Source organism: Candida parapsilosis, contig 005806 (genome assembly GCF_000182765.1).
Source record: "Candida parapsilosis strain CDC317 annotated contig 005806".
Taxonomy (NCBI): Eukaryota; Fungi; Ascomycota; class Pichiomycetes; order Serinales; family Debaryomycetaceae; genus Lodderomyces; species Lodderomyces parapsilosis.
This window is the reverse complement of record NW_023503279.1, coordinates 24,005-48,333: the sequence shown is the minus strand read 5'-3', so window position 1 is coordinate 48,333 and position 24,329 is coordinate 24,005. Positions and strand designations below refer to the sequence as shown.

The 24,329-nt window shown below is 39.6% G+C and overlaps 13 protein-coding genes across 13 annotated transcripts; 3 read left to right on the top strand and 10 right to left on the bottom strand. All coding sequences in view use genetic code 12, as the record gives it.

The window, feature by feature from the left end:
- Positions 1-550: 550 nt before the first annotated feature.
- RPS18 (40S ribosomal protein uS13) lies at positions 551-1,300 on the bottom strand (the record flags this gene model as incomplete). Its single annotated transcript, XM_036807370.1, has 2 exons — positions 551-941; positions 1,254-1,300. 2 exons carry the CDS (start codon positions 1,298-1,300, stop codon positions 551-553), a joined length of 438 nt encoding a protein of 145 aa, XP_036664213.1.
- Positions 1,301-1,627: 327 nt separating this feature from the next.
- On the bottom strand, positions 1,628-2,443 carry YML6 (mitochondrial 54S ribosomal protein uL4m; the record flags this gene model as incomplete). The annotated part of the gene is made up of 1 exon (XM_036807369.1): positions 1,628-2,443. One exon carries the CDS (start codon positions 2,441-2,443, stop codon positions 1,628-1,630), a length of 816 nt encoding a protein of 271 aa, XP_036664212.1.
- Positions 2,444-2,654: 211 nt separating this feature from the next.
- On the bottom strand, positions 2,655-4,706 carry CPAR2_300220 (serine-type carboxypeptidase; the record flags this gene model as incomplete). Its single annotated transcript, XM_036807367.1, has 1 exon — positions 2,655-4,706. The coding sequence occupies one exon, from the start codon at positions 4,704-4,706 to the stop codon at positions 2,655-2,657; it is 2,052 nt and encodes a 683-aa protein (XP_036664211.1).
- Positions 4,707-5,087: 381 nt separating this feature from the next.
- Positions 5,088-5,786, bottom strand: CPAR2_300210 (uncharacterized protein; the record flags this gene model as incomplete). The annotated part of the gene is made up of 1 exon (XM_036807366.1): positions 5,088-5,786. One exon carries the CDS (start codon positions 5,784-5,786, stop codon positions 5,088-5,090), a length of 699 nt encoding a protein of 232 aa, XP_036664210.1.
- A 368-nt stretch (positions 5,787-6,154) lies between these two features.
- On the bottom strand, positions 6,155-8,884 carry FAR1 (cyclin-dependent protein serine/threonine kinase inhibiting protein; the record flags this gene model as incomplete). Its single annotated transcript, XM_036807365.1, has 1 exon — positions 6,155-8,884. The coding sequence occupies one exon, from the start codon at positions 8,882-8,884 to the stop codon at positions 6,155-6,157; it is 2,730 nt and encodes a 909-aa protein (XP_036664209.1).
- Positions 8,885-9,358: 474 nt separating this feature from the next.
- On the bottom strand, positions 9,359-11,701 carry VPS70 (putative zinc metalloprotease; the record flags this gene model as incomplete). The annotated part of the gene is made up of 1 exon (XM_036807364.1): positions 9,359-11,701. One exon carries the CDS (start codon positions 11,699-11,701, stop codon positions 9,359-9,361), a length of 2,343 nt encoding a protein of 780 aa, XP_036664208.1.
- A 240-nt stretch (positions 11,702-11,941) lies between these two features.
- Positions 11,942-12,388, top strand: CPAR2_300180 (uncharacterized protein; the record flags this gene model as incomplete). The annotated part of the gene is made up of 1 exon (XM_036807363.1): positions 11,942-12,388. One exon carries the CDS (start codon positions 11,942-11,944, stop codon positions 12,386-12,388), a length of 447 nt encoding a protein of 148 aa, XP_036664207.1.
- A 129-nt stretch (positions 12,389-12,517) lies between these two features.
- On the bottom strand, positions 12,518-13,210 carry CPAR2_300170 (ribulose-phosphate 3-epimerase; the record flags this gene model as incomplete). Its single annotated transcript, XM_036807362.1, has 1 exon — positions 12,518-13,210. The coding sequence occupies one exon, from the start codon at positions 13,208-13,210 to the stop codon at positions 12,518-12,520; it is 693 nt and encodes a 230-aa protein (XP_036664206.1).
- A 171-nt stretch (positions 13,211-13,381) lies between these two features.
- CPAR2_300160 (uncharacterized protein) lies at positions 13,382-13,945 on the top strand (the record flags this gene model as incomplete). The annotated part of the gene is made up of 1 exon (XM_036807361.1): positions 13,382-13,945. One exon carries the CDS (start codon positions 13,382-13,384, stop codon positions 13,943-13,945), a length of 564 nt encoding a protein of 187 aa, XP_036664205.1.
- A 28-nt stretch (positions 13,946-13,973) lies between these two features.
- Positions 13,974-15,044, bottom strand: CPAR2_300150 (tRNA-specific adenosine deaminase; the record flags this gene model as incomplete). The annotated part of the gene is made up of 1 exon (XM_036807360.1): positions 13,974-15,044. The coding sequence occupies one exon, from the start codon at positions 15,042-15,044 to the stop codon at positions 13,974-13,976; it is 1,071 nt and encodes a 356-aa protein (XP_036664204.1).
- Positions 15,045-15,184: 140 nt separating this feature from the next.
- CPAR2_300140 (uncharacterized protein) lies at positions 15,185-15,646 on the bottom strand (the record flags this gene model as incomplete). Its single annotated transcript, XM_036807359.1, has 1 exon — positions 15,185-15,646. One exon carries the CDS (start codon positions 15,644-15,646, stop codon positions 15,185-15,187), a length of 462 nt encoding a protein of 153 aa, XP_036664203.1.
- A 143-nt stretch (positions 15,647-15,789) lies between these two features.
- On the bottom strand, positions 15,790-17,811 carry FRP2 (Frp2p; the record flags this gene model as incomplete). The annotated part of the gene is made up of 1 exon (XM_036807358.1): positions 15,790-17,811. The coding sequence occupies one exon, from the start codon at positions 17,809-17,811 to the stop codon at positions 15,790-15,792; it is 2,022 nt and encodes a 673-aa protein (XP_036664202.1).
- Positions 17,812-20,249: 2,438 nt separating this feature from the next.
- CPAR2_300120 (CFEM domain-containing protein) lies at positions 20,250-23,024 on the top strand (the record flags this gene model as incomplete). Its single annotated transcript, XM_036807356.1, has 1 exon — positions 20,250-23,024. The coding sequence occupies one exon, from the start codon at positions 20,250-20,252 to the stop codon at positions 23,022-23,024; it is 2,775 nt and encodes a 924-aa protein (XP_036664201.1).
- Between the last annotated feature and the right edge of the window lie 1,305 nt (positions 23,025-24,329).

Sequence of the window (24,329 nt, the reverse complement as noted above, 5' to 3'; positions counted from 1 at the left end):
TAAAGCTCCTGCACAATTAGCGTAACTGATTCTTTTTTTTTAAAAAAATTTGGTCCAATCTTCTAGCAAAAAAAGGTAATGGAACTAACTTATAAGATCAACTATTCAATATACACAAGTCCCATCCAGTACCAAGTATGATTATCAGATCGATTGGCCATGACATCAACTTACTCTCAACACATCAATTCTTATAGTTGGCCATCTTCATTCTTGAACAATTGTATTATCATTCGTAATGGTAGCGCTCAAATTTTGCAATTGGGAATGATATCAACTAAGCACCCAATGCTTTGAAGAACTTAATTTTGCTTTTTAACAAAAGAACATACTCATTCTTTATTCTACCAAGAACAAGGCTAATTTCGGCAATGACAAAACACTTTGGTTCGCTACTTTGTTTACTTAACTTTACCTTATTTTATGAAATTAAAATACATGAACTATACAAGAAGTGAGATTGTTAGCACCTCCTTCATTATATATGGACACAACCTTTTCTTTGACAAGAACACATCTTCAAAAAAAAAAGAAGAGGAAGCAACCCCACTTAACGACCTCTTGAGGTAGTCTTGGTGTGTTGACCTCTGACCTTTAATCCCCAGAAGTGTCTAATACCTCTGTGTGCTCTAATCTTCTTCAATCTTTCCAAATCATCTCTCAATTTAGATTCCAAGTTGTTAGCCAAAACATGGTAATCTTTACCATCAACTTGATCCTTTTGTCTGTTCAAGAACCAAGCTGGAATCTTATAGTTGGTTGGGTTTTGCATAATGGTGACAATTCTTTCCAATTCTTCTTGAGTCAATTCACCGGCTCTCTTGTGCAAATCAACATCGGCCTTCTTACAAACCAAGTTGGAATATCTTCTTCCGACACCTCTAATCTTGGTCAAGGCGTACATAATCTTGATTCTACCATCAATGTTGGTGTTCAACAAACTAAATGGGGATTGTTAGTAATGTGTTTTTGGGGGTAGTAACGAGGAGCTTCATATGGCGCAAAGAAGGTCATGACGTATACTTGGGAGGCTTGAATTTGATTATAACTTCTCGACTAAACCGAATGAAATCTTCCAAAACGCTTATGCGTCTCCCGAAATTGAGGCTGTTTCCACATCGTGCTTCTTGTCTTTCACATTGCGATTACTCCCTGATGATGATTTTCCTTTTTTCTTTGAAAATTTTTAACTATGTTGTCACCCTCCTTCTGGTAGAACACCGCTCCTCCTATGATCTTTATTCACCACATACCGTAAAATGTGTTGGAATGAACCTTGTTCTTGGACAACTAATGGCATGTTGGATGTATTAATATGTTGTTGATACTGTTAGTTTTATAAAAGGTAGAATTTCAACAGTCAATTTTTCACCTGTATTGGGATTTTTTTTTTCTTCCTTCAGCGCACACTCCTACACACACTCCTACACACTCACTCATTGATAGATTTTTTTCTGTTGCACAAAAACAGTGTAGTTGAATTGGTAGCTGTAGTGGCTATAGCCCTAATACCAATATGTATTTATTTGGATGACCTCATCTTATAGCTTACGTCTATCGTCAATAGTACCATTACCTTGAGCGATTTTTATGATAACCTATCACTCTATATACAAGAATCATCAAATCATACGCTATATTTACCAATAAGCCATTGCAAAGCTGGCAATTCCACGAAAACACGATTAGCTTTCAAAATGTCCCTAACTTCAACATCGTCCTTCTTGATAACTTTACCTTTGACTTTGGCAACTGCTTTAGCTCTTTCGCGTCTATTCATTTTCTTCAATTCCTTCTCGTTTAAGAAAAATCGATTTAAACTTGATGTCAACCTATCTCTATTCTCCTCCGTAATGAACAATATATTCAATTGGTTCAATTTATGACTTGAAACAAAACTCTGCGTTACTTCAACACTTGCTTGTCCAAAATCACACTCATTTTCAATAACAAACAAGTTTCCCAGCTTGTACTGTGTAGTCAATGCCGTTTGAACCGCTTTCGCATACATCTTAGATGGCAAATCAGTGCTCCAATCATGTGGGCCTTTAATTGCATGCGCTTTGATTTCATTATCCATATGAGGCGAATTGGCATCACCTAAACGTGCCCTACCTGATCCCTTTTGTGGACGCAATTTACGATTTGAATATGGAGAGTCCGCTTTCAATGTGACATAGTTGGATCCAACACGTGCACGATCTGCTTCAAATACAGCAGCACTCCATAACAAGTCTCGTCTTATTGGCGAGTGAGTGTTGAAGAAGGATGTAGGTAGAGGGATGAACGTTGTTGGTTGTAGATTGGGGAATGTACGTAACTGAGCAAGCGTGTATTTTGGGGGTTGTGCGGTATGTAATGGGGTGGTTGTCGATGTAACTGAAGCCTGTTGCAGCTTTACTGTAGCTTCAGTGGCCAACCTTCGTATGGACTGTTTGAACATGTAGTTATAAATGAGTGGGTGAGCTCTTTGTTGGTGGCTTCAGATTATTTGAAGATTTTTTTTTTTTTTTTCAGCACGTTGTTTTTCAAGCCTGATTAGACAAAAACGTTGCACTAGTTGCAAATGGTTTCCCATTATATGGACGCAGGGAGAGGATCTTAAATTTGCCTGGTTTAATATCGTAACATTGTCGTTATCCTATAATTCGTCTCTACACAATTTCACTAGCCCCTTTCTTTCTTGAGTCCTCATCATCATTCTCATTGTGGACTCTACTATCTTCTCCTTCATCATCGCTAGCAATAATGAAATCATCCAATTGCGAATCACCAACGTTCTCACCTAGCTCTATGTCGTCAACATAGTCCTCTCTATTTGCTCTAGAATAGCCATTATTGCCGGTCAATTTTCCAAAGGTTTTAGCGAGGAACCCCCCTTGTTGTTGCTGTAGGTGGTCGAACTCACCATCTTCATGAAGTTGATCTGCCCATTGTACATTCTTCTTCCTGCCACTTGCAGCAGCGGCGGTAGATTTCTTTATAATTGATGCCGGTCTAGCTCTGTATGATGCATATAACAAGTAGAGTCCCCAGATGACAATAATGATAACTGCCAATTGAATGAGTCTGGTGACTTTATGGCTAGTTGGCTCGTCATTTGCAGTTGCTGTAGATGAAGCTTTTGGAATGGACTCAGTGGTGGTGGAGCTGGAAATGGAGTTTGTGGATGTTGCTGTTTCTGATGGTGTTTCATCAGCATTGTCATGCAGTGCATCCTGACCCTGTCTCTTGACTCCCAAAGGATAAGTCACAACCGTTGGTTTATTATCGATTGTTTTCTCATCAAAGTTACCTGCAATGATGTCGAGTAATGCCCTTGAAACATCAGGCAAGTCGTATGGTACCATATGACTGGAATTATAAATATTGATAAAAGTCAAGTTTCTTTCTTGAAGCAAGTACCCCACATTCTTTTCATCGTGCACCCAGTCAGCTTTAGCATCGGTGTTTTCAAATCCTTTAATACCATTCCATTTTAATTTGGAAATGTACAGTAAAACTCCCTCGGTGTTGCAGATGATATCATTAGCTCCATTGAACAAGACGATGGGGACTTGCTTTAGCAAATCTGGAAGTAAATGCACCGAGGGGAATGAATTACGAGCATTAAAGTTTCTGCCTACCCTGCCACTGCATTCATTCCAAGTTTTCAATTTCTTTAAATTCAACTCGTGTTTATTATCATCATTATTCAAAAAAGGTTTCACATATTTTAATTCATACGGCCAGTTCATACCACAAGATGGATACGAGTCTCTCAAAGTGTAGTCATACATGTTGATACATTGCTGATCATGAGCAGCCAGGCTATCTTGAGTAGCCAACAACAACTGTGTTAATATACTTTCACACTCAGATGAATCAACTTCAATTTGGTTAACCTCTTTGTCATCGAAATGGGCATCAATCTTGTCCACTATTCTTTGACAACTTTCTTGTTTTGCGAGTAGTCTACGAAACATTGGATTATCTTTTTTGATCAAATCTCTTTTTAAAAAAAAATGCATGTATGCCAAACTTTGCTCATTTGGTGATACCCAACCATTACCAATGAGTAAACCCTTTAGTTTATACTCCTTTTGACCCTCTTGTAAATGAGAGTTTCTTTCAAGTATGGCCTTTGCAATATAAGGGATATACTGACCAGCATAAGATTCACCAGCAAGATAAATATCATTGTCTAGCTCTTCAGGGTAAATCTTGTAATACTCCTCCATAAACTTGATAAAATAAAATGCCATGTCATACAACTCATGCACGTATTTTCCTTGTTCTGTGTAACTAAACCCAGTTCCTGCTGGTTGATCCACATAGATAACATCACTCGACTTATGCCACGACCCATTATTCATAACCACATTTTGAGACTTGTCTATCCTGAATGGTCCCGACTCTAACAATGCGCCATCCATGGACGAGCAACCAGGTCCACCATTGAGCCAAAACGTTGTGCGCTTGTAAGATGTTGAATTGGCATTCTTATTCCCATCAGTAAATTTCCAAAAAAAGTAATTGGTGTTGTTTTCAGCGAATAGCTCTAGTTGACCGGCATACATTAGTGGCTTGAAATCGTCGTTGATCTGGCTGAGTCCTGGCAAATTGGTGACCATGTACTGCTTCGATTCATCACTGCCAGCTTTTGGCGGCGCAGCCAAAATCGACCCCGCTAGTATGAAAACAATGCAAAAGAGTGTACGAAGCATGCTTGGGAATAATTTATAACTTGGAAAGTATGTGTGTGTGTGTTTGTCACCGGGGCTCTTACTATAGCACACTCTTACTTTTGTGAGCTGTATTGATCAATTCGTCTTCTAGATTGGTCGACTCTGAAAATCAACCTTGTGGTTTTTTTTTTTCGAGAAACGTGAAACAGGAGAAAATATTTTGGTTACACTGCGGTATTGTCGCGACATTTCTCGAAGAGATGAAGGAAAAACTCGGGGTTTCTTTACACGACTTTATGCAACTTACCCACCCGTCTCCGCTTTCATACTCTACATACCCCATCGAAATAGGCATCTCCACTTTTTGTTCTAAATTTCTAGATTTGTATTAGATCAAACGCAAGCTTTCTATGGATTTCTCTATAATGCATTGAACACTACACTGATTCCCAAAACACCAGTAATCAATACCAATTTTTTCCAACAAAGATCCTTCTGGTGGAATACTTGCAGTCTCATTCCATCTGAAGTACTGTTTATACTGCGGGTAGTGGAGCTCGAATCAGATGAGGAGGCAGAGTCTAAACTTTCAGAATTTGATGAAGATAATGTAGTATCGCTCCAAATGGACTGGCTTCCAGTGAACCCCCATTGGTTATATGTAGCTGAATTGGAGCCTGATACCTCGGTAGTATCAGTGGACTGGGATTTGTCTGACATTTGAGTATCTGTGGTTGCAATGGTGGATGTTTGAGTTGTCGCAGATGGAGTCCACCAAATTGTAGTAGATTCGTTCTCAGTTACTGGAGTTACGCCATTCTGGGCAGCACTTTGTTGCGATTGCTGAGTTTGTTGTGATTGCTGAGTTTGTTGTGATTGCTGAGCTTGTTGTGATTGTTGCGATTGTTGGGTCTGCTGGGTCTGCTGGATCTGCTGAGTTTGTTGCGATTGTTGAGCTTGTTTAGTGCTTGTTTTTGTTGCAGCTGTCGAGTCTTGAGTGTTGGCATTGTTTTGAGCACTTCCATCTAATCCACCTAAGTTAGCACCTTGCGATAAACCAACTAGCGATAAACTCAATAAAGAAGAGCCGAGTTGGAATGGGGTTATTTGAATGGACATTATGCTATGATTTCGTTGTTATATTGATATATCGTTATTGACTATAATGTTGCTGATGAGAACATATTTCAGCTCTTTTAGGAAGTTTGCTCCAATATTTATACAATTTTTATTGAAGCATCATGAATCACGATGATATCAAGTCTCTTGATCTTTGTTTATTTTTTCATGAAGAGATCAACCAGCCATCTTTCGCATAGCTTACACAAAATCAAATTGTCACAGCTGACAAGGCGCAAAATGCAAAATGGTACAAAAATTCACCTACAAATTATTCAAATCAGCCTTGTCTTCGTTTCTACTACAAACACTGGCATGATGTATCAAAGAAGTTTAGGGCTGCCAAAACACGTAATCAATCACACATTTTATATCAAACTATAGATCAAGTCATAGCATTCATCCAACGCCTTGTTAAGGTCATTGTCAAACAATGGAATGATGCGTTCAAGTTGGCAAACAAGTAAATTGACATATGTATGACTCTCCAAATTGCTAGATCTGGTGATTGCGCTCAATTCCAAGATGTTTTTGATGGCATTTATGTTTGGGGGTGTTGTCCTTGAAGCCTTGTTATTCTCAAAAGCAGACGAGATACACCTTAATAAACCATAAGCTACTGAAATACAACTCTTCAACGCAGAAGCATCCTTTTTAGCAAGGGCCTCCCGTAGGTGCTCAATTATCAACAACTCGGCTTGCCTTTTTGCAAACGAGGCATTTCTGCTTGGCGATAAAGGGGGTAAAAGAGGGATATCCAAATAATAGATACTGTTTGAGTGGCTTTTATCAGAAGAGCCAGCATTTGGGGCTTCGCTTATTGTTGTTGCTGTGACACGGGTAGGTGTTACTGGTGATCGAATGGTATTAACTTTTGCATACACAGTTTCTTGAATGGATTTGTTATCACACCAAGATGCTCTATAGGTGAAAATGGGAACCTCATCAGGATATTGATAACAATCTGATAATCTGGCTGTGATGAGAAGGTTTCGTTCATCATTAGGCACAATGCCTCCAAAAGTAATTTTCTGAAGCAGATCAGGTGTCAGTTCCATTACACCGAACCGCTCAAACGATGTGAATACGATATTGTTTTTTGTCTGAAGCTCCACTGTCAAATGTGGTAGGCATATTCTTTGAATCCGTTTTATCAAAAGGTCAATGGAAGTGAGAAGCTCCTCTGGGGTTTTAAATCGAAGTACCGGATCATTGCCGTGTTCGAAAGTCGAGAAAATTGACAGTCTTCCAAACACATCTAAATGTGAACCAATTTTCACGATCGATAACGAGATCTTTTTGATCTTACTCATATCGAATTGTGACCGTATCTGATTGTCGCCTTCGTAGTCTCCACAGCTCAACACGAGAAGCTTATTGATGGAGTTTTCTTGGAGTGGAATGTATGGGTATAGCTCAGCACATTTTTCAAGTGTAGTTTCCAACTCATGCGAATTACTCTTGAATGAATTTGTGACAATGTTTATATCATTAAACAAGTTAACCCAACCATTCCATGCCGCCTCAATGCACCCAACAAAAGTTCCACTCGCCAACGGTTTATGCAAACAATCAATTCCGAGGAAAATAATCGCCAATCTATCAGTAGCATTCAACGTGGCACGAATTCTATGTAGCAATTGCTGCAACCAATAGAGATACGCAGCGTCTGACAAGACTGTTTTATTGAATAGTGGCACCGCAACAACAATGTTTAAAGGTAGTGGTTGGGGATAAGGTAATATTTTTGCTATGTATGAGTTGGGCAACTCTCCTCCATGAAGAAGTAAGTTGTTGAAACGTATCAAATTTTGAGGGATTTCCATTTCATATTGATAGTCTAGCCAACAAGTGCTGGTGAATTGGAACAAGTTCGTGATTGGTTGTTCATTGTCCATCAATTTGTGCAACATATAACACCATTTCTGGGTGATTGTTGGACTGAACTCATTAAATAGGAACAACTCTGGTAATTTGCTCTCTGTTAAATTCAAATTCAAGATGCCATCAATTAAACTCGCTGCACTTAAATCGTTTGAAATTGAGATCATTCCTGCAAGTGTGTTGTCATTGTAAATCACCAAGTAGTCGCTAAACAAGTATACACGAGAGTAATCCCACGACTCTCCATCAATGCTAATCTTCATTTTGTCAAAGATTACCAAATTGCCAAACTCTCCTTTCAAACCCAATTGTTGGTTGATGCGATTTGAAACTTTCCATTTCAATTGTAATTCAGATGGATTAAATTGGAGATCGAGTTCCCTGTAAATCGCAGGCGGTTTGATGTTTAATACGTAACTTATCTCGTAGTTTCCATTCAATTTGATGGGGTAAATTTCACTCGTACAGGTAATAATGGGGTTATAAAGTACTGACTCGTAGTCAGTTCTTTGAGTGGAAGTTGGTGGGGTAAAAAATTGGTTATTGGCCACTTGATTTATAGGAGTGCTAGGCAACGGATTTGACAGGTTTCGCAGCATCACAGGGGTTATTACTTGTGAATATGTGCCCCCCTCACTCGTTGCCAGAGCATTATCCAGCATTGGCTCCTTTGCCGATGCGTGAATTGAATTGATCATATTGATGTAAACCCCTTTATCAAGCACGTTTGTTGCCACCTTACATAAACTGCAAATGGGCAACTTCTTTGTATTTTCTGGGACTAACAGCATCATAAAACAGTTCTTATGGCACAAGTGCTCACACAGAAGTGGTAGTACAACTTCGCCTGGAAATGTGAGTTGTAATGAGTCCCTACAAAAACAGCAAACTTCCCCATTGTAACGTTTTGATGACTTTTGTGGCATTGCAGGAAATTTGTCTTCAAAGATATCAATCAGGGATGATGCTTGGGGAATTGTTTGCGCTTGTGAACGGTCCCGTGTGTGAGTTTTTCTTGGTGTTGTGTAAAGAGTTGAAGGGGAAGCACTGGAACCACAGAACACACTAGCTTCACCTACCCCCAATTTGTTTTCAAACTGTCTCACACTATTAGATGCGCCGTCTCCTTTTTGCTCATTAGAAAGTTGAAACAAGCTTGTTTTAAATGGAGAGCTCTTTACTCTACTGATTAATGATGAACGTTTGTTTGACATTGGAGTTGTGTGGCGTAAGATCGCAGAAGACTACCAAAAAGATTCTAGTAAAGAAAAACGCCTCTCCGGTTTGCAACGAAGTGAAATGAGTTTCATATTAGGCGGTTTTTGGATGAGATTTAGAGTTTTAGGTAATACTTATTGCTTAGGTAATAACATCACACAAAAAGTTATTTTTTTTGATTAATGTTCTAACACGAATGGGTCAGAACATTTAAACGGTCACCTTTTTTTTTACCACTTCACCAAGGTTAGTGAAGTTAAAGAAAGGTTAAAGTTGGAAAGCTTTAAATATAACAAGACAGAATTTTTTACATGGGTCATGATTTCAATGACCCATGTGTAAGAGAGTTGATGAACCACAACATGACATGTACCCCCTCCTCCTTTTTCTCTCTTCGTGGCAATTCTACACCTCACTAAGCAAACTAATTGTTCATAGAAAAAACGTATAGATTCCTGATACACACCGTTTCAATGTAACAAAATGTTGGCAACTCTTGACACGGTGCTTTCCAAAATTTGTAACCAATCAACAAATCTATCGAAGTCACCATCTTCAATTGCTTCATTCAAACCAGGCAAATTTTGACCAGCATAACCAGTGTATCTACCACTGGCAAAAACAATGTGTTTGAACCATGGTCTTTTATGCAATCCTTTGGAGTGCAAAAAGTTACGTTCAAAGTATTGCAAACCCTTGTTATGGGTCTTGATTTGGAAATGCAATTTGATCTTTTTCCAAAGAGGTAATTCATCATACAAATCATGCAGTTTTTGTAATTCCTTCGATTCGATATCATACTTTTCTGTTGAGTTGGCAAGGAATTTCAATTGATGATGGGTATGGTGAATCAAGTTCTCCAAGGTTTTGTTATGATGATGGTGACGATGGTGTGCTCTTGCATTGGTCAATCCCATTTGCATAGGCTTGCAAATTGGATAGGAAAAGTAACCTTGTGTAATTTCATCAATATAGTTATACTCAACCAAATCAAATTGTTTATCATGTCCTTCAACTTTTTTGTCGAACCATTTCTTTGGAACGCGGTCGATAGTTTCCTTGTAGTACTCTAACAATCCATGAGCATAGTCGTTGAGATTGAAATGAATCACTTCTCTTTCTGTCAATCCTAAAGTCAACAAAGCTAAAAACTTAGCAGCTAAATTGTGGTAAACAAATTTCTTATCGCCGAATTTCTCCATCCAGTGATAAGAGTCATAGTTAGAATGATAGTGGTAAATTGGATCACCTTTGCCACCGACAAAACCAAAATCTAATGATGGGATACCCAAGTGCTCCAAAAAGACAGTATAATCAGATCCGCTTCCCAAAGTTGGAATGTGTTCCCCTTTGTGGCTCTTGACGTAATGCTCATACAAGCTACCTCCTTCAGGGTACTCCAACTTTTTAGCAGTTTTGAAAATCAAGTCGTTCAATACTGGTGATGATTCCAATTTCAAGTTCTTTCCACTGACAGAAACATCAACATTCAAATAAGCAACCACTTCACGTTGATATTTCTTGGCAAAGTATTCACCTTGCTCAGTTGATCCCAACAACCCATATTCTTCCCCATCATAGCTTTGCAACACAACGGTTCTCTTGAATTTGTGACCTGCTCTTTTCAAGTCACCCAATGCGCGCGCAACTTCCAATAAAGAGGCAGAGCCGCTGTTTGGATCACCAGCTCCACCTTTGATCCAAGCATCTCTATGATTTCCTACTATAATCACTTCATTATTTTTTTCACCCTTGATTTCACCATAAACATTCCATAAAGTGGTGATCTTGTAGTCCTGCTCATTGTACAAGTTCAACTCATACTTCGAAGGTCCTGTTGAGTAATCAAACCCATCCAACTCACCTTTAAATCCGTCGATCTTGGCTCCATGTTTATTCAATTTATGCAAAATTGGTTTGACTTCACGGTATGAAATGGGCAAAACAGGGATCTTGCCAATGCTATCATGGGGATCCTTTCTGTCTGCGTCAGGTTTGGATGGGTATCCTGGGGTAGTGGGGTCACCAGGGGCTGCTCCTTCTCCTCCTAGGAACTGGACACTGCCTCTTTGAACCGAACTTTCTTGTCTTGCAGGGCCTTTCGGGTATTGATCATATCCATTTGCAGGAGTTAAACCAAAGTCATCACCCGGATCAGAATAGATCAAAACACCAATGGCACCTAAATCTTGCGCAAACTTAACCTTTAACCCGCGGAAAATTTGACCATAACGAACGACAACAATTTTGCCCTTTACGTCAATGCTATTTTCTTTCAAAAGTTCAAAATCTTTCTTGGTACCATAATTGGCATAAATATACTGACCAGTGACATTTCCGTTTGCTGCATAACCCAAAAAGGTAGGAACAGTGTCGTTGTGAGTAGTTGGGTCCTCATCAATGACATCTTCCTTCAATGGGGCCGTGTATACAACTTCACCCTTTGAGTCAAGTAATTTCAAGTCATGATCCTTTGGATAACTAACCAAGATCTCATAGGGGTCAATTGTAGTTTCAAAACCGAATTCCTTAAACTTTGCTTCCGTCCATTCCACCAAACCGTAATTGGTTCCAGCCAAGTGAGGTTCTGAAGTATACTTCTTTGACCAGTCAGATGCCAAATTTACTTTGAGCGAGTCCAAAATAACTTGCTCTGGGTCGAGTTCGGGATTATCATTGCCTCCAAAGAATGGGGTGCTGAAAGTGTTGAAGCAATACACGAGAGCAATCGCACAAGCCAACACCTTCAACAAATAGCCTGCTCTCAAAAATGGTACATTCTTAGTACGCTTTACTTCGAATTTTTCATCCATGGTTGAAGAATTGTTGTGGATAACGAAGTGTGGTTCAAAAAGAAGGGTATATATTCTTGCTGCAGGAGAAAAAAAAGGGGGAGGGAAAGGCGAGGGAAAACTTTGTGCCGCGCGAATGTGGCGCAACTCAATGTCGTATATTTAATTGCGACATTGACTCTAATCTCATCGGTGATTTTTCTATTCCTTATTTTCCTTTTCTGAGATGCCCACTTTACGAATACTACTTATAACTCAAAGATGGCGGGAAGAAATGCTATAAACAAGCCAAAGATCAAGATGTTGGCACATAGTCATGCCAAATCACTAAGCAGAAAGAGATCGCTTAGAAACTCTATCCAAACAAAGTCTTCCACTTCTCGTTATGCACCCAAAGGGTCAACAGCTCCAAGACCAACTGACTCCAAAGCTGTTGCCCTATACACGGGGGAGGCCCCCGCTCCAAGTTCGGTAATGACTACAAATACGTTGTCAAAGAAAAGGGCGAAAAAGATTGCCAGAAATCAAAAGTATTTTACCAAAAAACAAGAGGGAGATATCTTGATGAATATTGATAATGATATAAAGAATTCAAAGTTGGAGCAAGCTAAAAAGGCTTTGTGGGAGTTGATAGAATCACGTGAAAAGAATGGCCCCGCAGTTGTTGCTGATGGTGAGGGGACCACGTTGGGGGTGCAATCCTTCTAGATGAGAAAGTTACCGAGGGATATCTTCGTTCAATTTAGTTCCTCGATAAGTGCAATGAATATGGGGAGATATAGAGCCATGCAAGCCATTGCCGCTTTTTGTCATTCTAAATTCTTTCATTATTTGTATCTACTTTTCTCTAGCCAATATACTTTCATCAACAATTTGTTTCAAGAATTGGGTGACCTCCTTTGGATCGTCAGCTTTGAATACAGAGGTACCTGCAACAATGACATTTGCGCCAGCGTATGCTGCAGGCTTGACGGTATCTTTACCTAATCCACCATCAACCTCTATATCCAAATGAGGATATTTTTCTCTCAATGTTTCCACTTTTGGCATCATATCTTGCATAAATTTTTGACCGCCAAATCCGGGTTCAACAGTCATAACTAGCACCATATCCAAGTCTTTTGCATACGGATAGACAACCTCGACTGGGGTGTTTGGTTTGATACCCATGGCAGCTTTCAAACCGTGTTTCTTGATTTTGGCAATCACAGCTGCTGGATCTTTGGTTGCCTCGTAATGAAATGTGTACGAATCACCTCCAGCTTTGGCAATATCTTCAATCCATTGCTCAGGGTCTGAAACCATCATATGGCAATCAAATACAATTGGCTTGCCGCTATCTCTTGGAAATCGTTTTCTCAAACTTTCAATGATTGGAGCGCCAAACGAAATGTTGGGAACAAAGTGTCCATCCATTACATCCAAATGTAACCAGTCGACATCTCCTGTATCCACCACTTTTTTACAATTGCATCCTAAATTAGCAAAGTCTGATGCAAGGATTGATGGTGAGATGATAGATTTGACCATTGTTTGAGTAATGTGTTATAGAGTACGTGATTTATATAAAAAGAATTGGTTTATAGTCGTTCAGCAATTATCCGCTTTGCGACTCAAGAACGAAAAAAGAAAAGAAAAGAGAAAATATCGGCACCAAAATTTCAAACCAGAACAACCGAACAGGCGCAATATATATAATTCATGTCTGAGGAACATACACCATCAACAGAGGGTGCTTCCTACTCTGAACAAATACTAGAGTCAGCAAGAAGAAACAATACCGAGCTTTTACTTCAAATCAAGTCGGAATTGAATAACGACCAAGAGAAACTTTCACAATTAATCAATAGTACTCATGAGGTCATAACAAACAACACCCCCTTACACATTGCATGCCGCTTGGGCAACTGGGAATTCATAGACATCGTGTTGGACGTAGAAGGAGTGGAAATCGATCCCCAAAACAGGGCGCAAGAAACACCTTTGCATCTTGCAGTGAAGTATACCATTGACGAGCCTGAACATGGGTATTTTATTGTCGATAACATGTTGGACGCTGGATCGGATCCGAGAATCAAGGACAAAGATGGGTTGAAACCAAGAGACTATGTAAATAAGGACAATGAAAAGTTGTTGCAGTTATTGGAAAGTGCCGAATACGCTATATCAATGGAAGATACGGATCAAGAACGTTTAGCGGCATTTGAAAATGAACAAGAGGCAGAGGACGGATCAGCATCTGGGTCTGAATCGGAGTCGGACTAATTCAGTTTATATAGACGAAAATACACAACTACAAATCGAAATCATCTGGAGTTGTATGTTTCCAGTTTTGTAGAGTTTCTTGACCTTTGAGTTTTAGGGCTTGTCTCTGTGTATTGGAACGTTTAAACAAGATGTAGCTTGGCTGGTTTATTTGGCAAAATTGAGAGAGCTTTTGCGTGAGTCTTTGGTTGCTGACCACACTCTCGCCGTTTGGTCTAGGTGGCTTGTTCTTCGTATATGCCCCATTTTTCACTCCATTGTTCAACACTTGATGAAAATTGTACGGGGCAATGTACAACAATGAAAGTGGTGACGGTTCTCTATCATCAGATTTATGAAATTCGTATCTGTCGTCATCGTATGTGAGAAGCTCTAAGTAATGCGCTTCGTGACCAAACTGAAAACGATTCCGAAAGCAACGATCAAAATCAGTTGCGCCAATATTGTTGACCACCAAGTAACTTAAATATATGGGCTCAAAAACATGTGCTGTGGCTGCGTTGCATATCCCGGTAAGTTGCTTTAAACATAGTTTGTCCGAACACGATTTGGAGAATGAAATAAGGCTATCAGTCCTGCCTGGTTTTGTTCTCACGACTCCCAATTGATCAAAGTTATTGCGACCCCTTTGAAAAGTAGTATCCTTTGCTGCCGAGGTCCAAGCTTCGTTAGATGCTAGCGATGATGACAAATAGTTCATTGAAGCATCTCCACACGGTGGTTCGCTAACAAACAATGCCAATTTTACATCTCCTCGGAACTTGAGTCGATTGTCGTGTTTTCTAACCCACTTTGATTCCGAATTTGATGCTTCTTGCAAAAGAAAATAATTGAAAAGTCTCAATGCCAACACTTCAGCATGCATGTCATGTACTATTTTCCCCTGTGAATAAGTTCGAACTTTATCTGGTAAAACTTTCACACCTGTTGATAAAGTGATGGGTATGATTTGGTTATGGATGATGGCAACAACACCAGCGAGTACAGTCCACTCTTTTACCCCATTTGACCGTGTTGTTGGTTTGCCAGACTTTAAAGTCAAGTTGTTGAACTGTTGAATTACAGCCCTTGCTATATCATTTCCCAATTCATGGTTCATTGGATTTTGCAGAGAAAATTGATTGTGGGATCTTGGTTTCACAAAAAAATCAAGACACCAGCATCGCAACTTTTACAACGATCCCCTTCTACACGATACTTCATAAAAGAAAAACACTATACCATTGCTTTAGCTATTCTCTATTTTCTATTTCTTCTGACTAATGCACCAATGATCCCAATACCCACTGCCAACACACCACCAGCAACACCAATACCTATCAAGCCCTCTTGTGCCACCTTATCTTGTATATTCTCCAACAAGGTTAACGCTTGTTGGTTTTCTGGCTCGGACTTTAACAAAGTTTCCACATAACGTTTGGCATTGGTATAATCACCCAATTTGAACGACCCCAAGCTCAAGTAATACAACACCTCTCTTCTCATTGATGGTTCATTTTTATACAAAGAAGTGAGTATCACTACTGCTTCTTGTTGGTGTTTTCGCGATGATGATTTAATCAATCCCCATGCATAGTTGAAACGTGTTTGTGGTGATGGTTTGGGTTCCTCTGCTTTGAGCTGGTTGCGAAGCACATTTAACTGTTCTTCCGAAAGTGGCTGTTTCAACTCTTCTAAAGCTGGGTATACTGATCCAAACATGTCTTTGTTTATCTGAAGAAGAGAACAGATTGTGGCAAGGGAGACAAGGGGATTGTGTTTTTCCTTTGTTTTCGCGCTATCCATAAAAGTCGGAGTTAATACAAAGAAAACCTAAGAAATAAATTAAAAATTTATACACCTACCTATGTGTAGTACGATTCATTATAGAAATAGATATTTGGCGCCTGTTTCATCCACCTATAGCCCTGAACATGGTATTCAGCACCTCTACCGAAATTTGGATCCTCTCCACAACTTAAAATAGCCAATGACTTGAAGTAATTGTTGCCAGTGTATTTAACACTGGTTATGTGTGTTTTAAGAGTTTGATCAATGTCCATTGGTTGGTACATCTTGTTGATGAGTGAGTCATCGACGTAATCGGTACTCGCATTCGAGTTGCATTTTTCAACCTCGGTTTCGACTTCCACTTCTGGGGCTTTCTTATTGGTTGCGATTGTCGTGAAAGGATCAAGCTCGATTGTTTGACGACTAGTCATTGAGCTTTCATCTTCAATAAATACAGTGAGATTCAATTTACCCATTTTGATAAAAGCAATCAACTTACTGAGCAAATAGTTGTAGTAGCTAATTGTTCTACTTGACTTGACAGTCCAGTATAAGGATATTGTTGGGTGTGCCGGTCTTCCCAAATAGTCTTTACCAACTTCTTTCCTATCAATTGTTTGTAGCAAATCTAAACACACCGGTAAGATAAATGAAGCACCAAGCTCTTGTGCAAGAAATGCTACCGAGTCAAATGTTAATAATGGTTGGCACTTGCCTCCCAGAGGACCCCTGAATGCCACTTTCCAGATAACGGTCTCTGGGTTGACTATTTTTCTGTACTCAGGCAAAGCAAGACTCGTATGTTCTTGATCTGGAGGAAAAGACTCCTTTTTTGATTTAAGTTTCAACTTGTACAATAACGGTTCCACTTTTTTCACCATTGGTTGCAACCTTTTGAAGAGTCTATCCAATTTAGGTCTATACCATAGGATATAATCCATTTCGGTTTCTTCTCCTGCCAATTGCTTATCTCTAAGTTCGACGAATTTTTCAAACATCTTTTTGGTAAATCCGTTTCTCTTTCTTATAATGATAACCATCTTTCCAGATTCTGGTAAACTAGCAATCATAAATGGGTGATGTTGAAAAAAATCAATCTTTCTTACATTGAAATAGATATGCTGGCCAGCTTTCCAATTTCCATACTTGAACTTGATTAATCCAAACCATGAGTTGGGGTTGAATTTGTGGTTTATTTTGATGGGAATGGAAACTTTCATCACATCTTCATCCAACATTTCAAACTGAGACCATCCCTTGGTGGGTGATTTTTTGCTATGCACAATACCGTAAATACGTCCAATAACTTTATCAAGAACCAATAAATGAACACCAACAATGACCATGGCTTTGGCGCTATTGTTGTGGAAGAACGCCATAAGTAACATGATAAATGACTGGACACGATGATTAACCATTGCTTGATCATACCAGTATTTACGAATAAATTTGACGTTACCCAATGCAAGTAAGACAAAGGTGACATATGCAATGATTCCATATACGTTTTTGGGGTATCTGGGATGAATACTGGACCATTCGGGTTTATCCCAGTAGTAAGAAACAACAGCAACATGGAATGTGACAACGACAAACATCATGAATGAAAACCAAATGTGAAGAAATGTTGTACGTTCATATGTGAGACCGGTTACTCCTGTTATAAAATCACCTTTTGTCACAAGAAGGAAAATAGCAGGGATTTGGCCAATACCAACTCTGGCACATCTTTTAGCAATGACAAATGTTCGTGGTATGTATGTAATGTCATGAGTGTCATTATAACACAATTTCCCATTCAATAATATAAAAAACAAGAATAGAATCAAAACACTTGGCTTGAAGTATATCCTCTTCCTCCGAATTTTTATCGATAGTGTGTAGTTGAATGTATTCCAAATGTTGAGCAAGATGAAAAACGATTTGAACCTATTGGACTTAACAAATCGCTTATTTCTCAAAGTTCGAGGGATCCAAAAGAAGATTATTCCATGAACAACGAAAACAAGTAAACTAAAAGCACAACTTATCCATTGGTTTTTGGTATTTCTTTCCTTTTCAAACTGTTTTTGAAGTTCCACCGATAATTCACTCATGATTGAGGCAAGGATGGCAAGAAAAGAGAAAATGGGATGAGATGAAAAGACATTTCGATTGAAAGATATATGATTTTGCAACCCCTGCTTTCAGCCAATGGCTACATGACAAATTGTTTCTGCACAAGACTTTTGTGCCCAGAAATAATGAAACTAGTCTTTTTTTCTGTACGTAATGGAGTTGTTTCTGAACAGAAAATTAAAATTTCTTCGAACAGTGGTCCGTCTGAATGGAATGCAATAGGAAGCTAAGCCATTTATTGTGGACTGGAAAGCATCACCTGCGGGTGGGACGGGGGCTTGTCCAATGCCAACGTTTTCTTCAATATTTTTTTCTGGGTTGGATAATTTAATTCCATAGCATGGCTGAGCTGTGGAAAAAAAGAGAATCTCAAAGTCAAGAGTTTATTATAATGCAAAGCGTCTAATAAAAATGAATGTTTTGCAGTTTTAAAATTTCTTGTCTATTACCATAAATAGCGGAAACTATAACTAATTGAAAGAAAGTGGAATATTTTAACGATAAATCCGAACACGCAATTTCCACCACAAAGTTTGTATTTTTGTAACACAAAATGCTCTCACTGTGGAAGAATACGCTCCTATCGCATATCAGCATTTAGTTTTGGGACCATTGCCAAAGGGGTGAAAAGATGAGACGCGCTCGAAGTAAGCCAAGGGGTGACAAATCATAAACCGTTTACTTCCGCCACAAATGAGCCACCTGGTACTCCATAAAAGATGGCTTTAATGAGCGCATATTGCGAGTTTCGTATTTATCGGTAATAACAATAAGAAGAATCACTTTTTCTCTTTGTCTTTCGTAGAGCTCCATTTTTTGCTTGGAATAGAATTTTGTGTTTGTGGTACGCTTTGTTATTGGTTAGATTTTGTCGTACAAAACTAAAACAAAGGAAAACGGATCATTTTTATCAGATCCATCAGTAGAAGAAAAACATTATACAAAACAATATGTATCCACGAAAGACAATAGTCGCTTAGACTACCAACAATATGTTTTATGAGAAACAACTGTCTTTGCTATTCGAACCAGTGCTTAATGCACGAAGTAATAGAGTTCAAGCTAAACGTTATTTTTTTGTTCTAATAAACAGCTGATTGAATTGATCGAATTGATTAAATTGATAAAAGGTTGAACTAGAAGCAGTTCTAGACAATCGACCAAGTTACCTCCTCCTTGGCGTTTGCGTCTGTGGCGATCCCTTGACAATCCCCTTTGATACTACTAGGATCCTATTAAAGTTGCGGGGCCGACTAAATCTCTAAAAACCGAGACAAATTTCGCCACTAAAAGGTCAATTCTCCAATTACGCGGTTTCGAAAAGACTAAAAAAGCCACTTTATTTGATTTATTTTTCTTAGCTATTTTAGTTTCCACCACGGTTTAGAGCATTTGTGCGCCAATCTCAACATTTTGGTGGCAGTTATTAGAGAATTGCGTAAGGTTCTTGGTAGACCCCCATTTTTGTGTCAATGTAAACAGACAGTTCAAACCTCTCCGAAAAAAAAAAAAGAAAAGAAAATTTTGAACAAAATCACTGTACACTTGGATTTCCTACATCAAAATTAGATTCTGCGTCCTTTGAGCAGAGCTTTGTAGTAAGAGATAATGGGCAATTCTTGGTAAAATGTGGCATAAAACAAGAAAATAATGTTCATTTTAGTGCAAACTGTGTGCCTATCTGAAGAAAAGAAATAGTTCACTAGGCGAGAAAAAAATTGATTCACATTTACCCTGAAAAAGGGGTTCCTTTCGAAGCCGCTGGTCTAAACTTCGCAATGCTACTTGATTACTAAATTGCGGGTCAATTATGCTACATCACTGAGGCTAAACTATAATCCAAATGGAGACAAATTCCAAATTTCTTCAAGCACTTTTCCCATAATGGCGTAGTAAGCTTTTAGTTAACAGTTACAAAAGTAAAACTATTGTTTACCAAAAAATTACTAACCATATTCTATTGATGTCGAAGCTCCTAAATATTGCCTTTTGGTTTTCGATTTGGACGATGTTCTATCGCTTTGGGAATCAAAGCATCACTAACGAGCATAAAATACGGAAGGTAGCACAATACTTCACTACGTAAGAACAATAGCAGTCATCAGTGTGAGCGGCCCATTTTCAATTTTGAGCTCCGCTTCGCCTTTGTTACCAGCAAAAAGATACAAAACCATGTAGATGCAAAACTGCATCTGATTGGATACTTTTCATTAATGTCCGGTATTAGCACCATAGGTTTTAACTTTAATTCATGCTACTATTGAGTTGCAAAATGGAATACTGCAAATTTAAATCATACGTGATGGTGATGATTAGGAACACATAAAATGGGTTAGCCTCCCACCATTGGACTCTTAAAAAAACGATATATTTGAAATACATCACACACACACAACCACCTCAATCGCTTAGCAAGATGAAGTATACGTTGGTCTACTCCCTCGCTCTGATACTTTCACTTGTCGTTGCTGCTGATGAGGACAGTATCACTACTGCACCAACCACAACCACCAATCCATATGCTACATACCCAAGTGTTGCCAAAACCGCATCCATCAATGGATTTGCAGACAGAATCTATGATCAATTACCAGAATGTGCTCAGCCATGTATGTTCCAAAACACAGGTGTTACGCCATGTCCGTACTGGGATACTGGATGTCTCTGTATCATGCCAATGTTCCAAGACAAGATAGGAAAATGTATTGCCGAGAACTGTCGTGGAGAGGATGTGTTAGATGCCAGGTCGTTGGCTACTTCCATTTGTTCAAGTGCAGGTGTTTGGGAACCATACTGGATGCCACCAGCAAGTGTAAGTTCTATGCTTGAGTCTGCTGCAACTGCTGTTCCAGTTACGTCTACAACTGAGGAGTCATCGTCTACTGAAGAGTCATCGTCTACTGAAGAGTCATCATCTACTGAGGAGTCATCGTCTACTGAAGAGTCATCGTCTACTGAAGAGTCATCATCTACTGAAGTGTCATCATCTGCTGAAGAGACATCCTCTGTTGAAGAGTCGTCTACCGTCGAGTCGTCTACCGAAGAATCATCAACTGCTGAAGAGTCGTCCACCTCCTCTATTAGTCAAGCTCCATCTTCGTCTTCAGACTCATTAATCACCTCGGCACCATCGTCTTCCACTACCAATCCATATGCCACCTACCCAAGTGTTGCCAAAACCGCATCCATCAATGGATTTGCAGACAGAATCTATGATCAATTACCAGAATGTGCTCAGCCATGTATGTTCCAAAACACAGGTGTTACGCCATGTCCGTACTGGGATACTGGATGTCTCTGTATCATGCCAACATTTCAAGGAGCAGTTGGAAAATGTATTGCCGAGAACTGTCGTGGAGAAGATGTGTTAGATGCCAGGTCGTTGGCTACTTCCATTTGTTCAAGTGCAGGTGTTTGGGAACCATACTGGATGCCGCCAGCAAGTGTAAGTTCCATGCTTGAGTCTGCTGCAACTGCTGTCCCAATTACTTCAAGCGATGATTCGAACTCCCAGGCTTCGAACACCGAGTCTTTATCACAATCAACTGACGACACAGTATCTTCTGCTGATCCATCTGCTGAATCTTCTGCTGATCCATCTGCTGAATCTTCTGCTGAGCCATCTGCTGAATCTTCTGCTGAGCCATCTGCTGAATCTTCTGCTGAGCCATCTGTTGAATCTTCTGCTGAACCATCTTTTAGTCACGGAACCACCGACTCTGTTTCTGCGTCATCCGTTGAATCCACTCTACCAACTGAGTCGGTCACCCCAGGAGAATCATTTGTTATTTCGGCTTTGTTTAATGGTGAGGTCACCACCTTCGAATCCAATGGCACTCATATCAAATTGTACGATGGTTCCGAAGTGCAATTCAGAATTGTTGATGGTTTACTTCAAGTTGGGGAATCAGGATATGTCCATGTTGGCACTGTTGGAGAATTGATCGTTGGTGATGTTGATGGCGCAACAAGTGGATGGGGACTTGAAAATAACAGAGTAACATTGGCTCCATCATCTTCTGCAAGATTGATGAAACGTGAAAATGAGGTGCAATTCTACGCTTGCCCAGCTGAAGTTGGATACGACGTTTGTGTTGCTGATGGTGAAGGATGTGTTCCTATTGGTGCCGTCGCTGGACCATTGAGTGCACCAGAGTCATCTACTATTGATGAAGCAAGTGTTACCCCATCTGCATCTGAAAGTGGTGATGCAACCGGTTCCTCTGGTGTCACCGAAACTGGTGCATCTCAATCATCGGACGTCTCTGAACCAAGTGTATCTCACTCATCGGATGTTTCCCATGAGTCATATCCGTCAACGTCAACTGTCACTTCCGAGATTACAACTACTGATGAAGAAGGTGTCGCTTCCACGTTAACCACAACCATTGTCGTTACCAAGGTCAGTGAATACTGTGCTCAAGAGTCTGCTAGTTCTGTTCAAAGCGAGGCACACTCTGCACAAACAAGTGCTGCTGCTGTTCAATCCACATGTATTGAAAAACAACAGAGTATTGTGACTGTTATTGTTTCGTGTGAATCTGCTATTTCATCTTTGCACTCAGTCAAATCAAGTGCACAGCAAGTTACTAAGACTGAGATTGTTTACAGTTGTGAGAGTCAAATCAGCTCCCTTAGTTCAGTTGAGCAACAAGCTCACAAGACTTTGGAAGCAGTTGTGTCTGAGTATGACTCTGCTGTGTCGGTACAGAAGTCAGCTGCAGAACAACAAAAGTCAGCTGCTCAAGTGCAATTGAGCGAAGCTGAGTTGCAACATTCATCTGAAGCTGTGGCTCACGCTCAATCCGCTGCTGCTGAAGCCTACACCGCTGCTGTTGAAGCGTCTCAAGCTGCTTCTATAGCATCTGCTGCTAAAGCAACTGTTGCTGCTGTTGCAAGAACTGCACCTGGTGCGGAAGAAACTGGTGAGACTGCTCCACAAGGCGAAGGTGCAGGTGAGGCTGCTCCACAAGGCGAAGGTGCAGGTGAGGCTGCTCCACAAGGCGAAGGTGCAGGTGAGGCTGCTCCACAAGATGAAAGTGAGGCTGCAAAAGCTCAAGCTTCATCATCAGTGTCAGAAACTAGCAATGAAACTCAAACAATTGCTGCTGTCAATGCAGGGGCAAAGTCATTTGGGTTATCAATGAGTATGATGAGTACCATTGTTGCATTTGCTGCTCTTTTGATGTAATGATTCGGATTGTTTTGTGCAACTTTTCACTTTCGGTCCAAAATCGAAGCTTTGTACAAATGAGATGTTTGAGAGCCTCGAGTGTTTTTTTATTCTACTAACGAATCTATTTCTTTTGGGTTCTTTTTTAAAAATTTCGGTTATTCTGTTTGTATGATCATTTCGAGTTGTTTTTGTGTATAACTGCACTCTATACTTACTGTGTAGTAATTTCACTGTTGTGATTTTCTTGTTGCAAAATTTGGTGGCAATTTTTTGTAAAAAACAATTCAAATCTTTTTACTCTGTACATTTTGGAAGTCCAATAACATTGGAGGAGAATTCAAGAGCGTCTTCTTTGAATATGACACTGCCAGAATAGTAAGGGGTCTACCCTTCCTCAATTTGACAAGGGGGTTGATTTTTTACTCAAGTAAGCCAGACACGAACACGAACATGTGCACTCAATCATTAATTACATTCCGAGTACATTGACTTCACCTATAATTATGGCAAAAGTACATAGAACGATTTGTCCATACTATTCATTTTTCTTCCTTTGATTTAGAGTATGTCTACAAGCGAGTTAGGCGAGACGTTTAGGGCACTTCTCAAAACAAAGGTAGCCTTAGAGAGGTAAGTTGACACTTCACCTTTGGGCCAATCATATTTCCGGTTGTTGCAAAAAAGGTTCTTCGCGTGTGCTGCAGCTATCGGTAGATTCACGTCTCAGTTTTACCAACAATGATCAGTTCATCCAATCAAAAGCTACGAATCCTTAAACCCACAAATTAGTCCCTACAGGGTAATAGGATATGAGCAAAGTTTTAGTCCTGATTCAATGCAAAGTTTAAAAAATTGTTGCCCAAAATCAAATCCTATCATGTTCACACAAAATGCTCTTTACCAATTGTGTTGGTAGCGACGATTTTTTTTTCGATTTTCGCTAAGGGACTGCTGAGGAGGGGTTCTCACAATTAATCAATCTTCAACATTATCGGTTTTGCAAGTACCTAAGGTCTTTTCTTCAACTTGTAAGTCATCACGACCACAACGTGTTAAAGTAATAATCAAATATGCCAGGAAGAAATAGATCGACGATTGAATGGAAAACTGAACGCCAACGAAGATCTTTTAGATAACTGAAAATGAGACGCGTTCGAGCTCAGTTATGAGTATGGATTTTCAAGAAGAATGTTCACTAAACTTTATCTCACCAACGTCCAAGTTTACACCCATGTCCGTGGTGCTGAATTTGGAACTAATAACATTCCATTTGTGCAGTAGTCATCCATGTATCAGGTCGAACCTTTGGGTTTAATATCT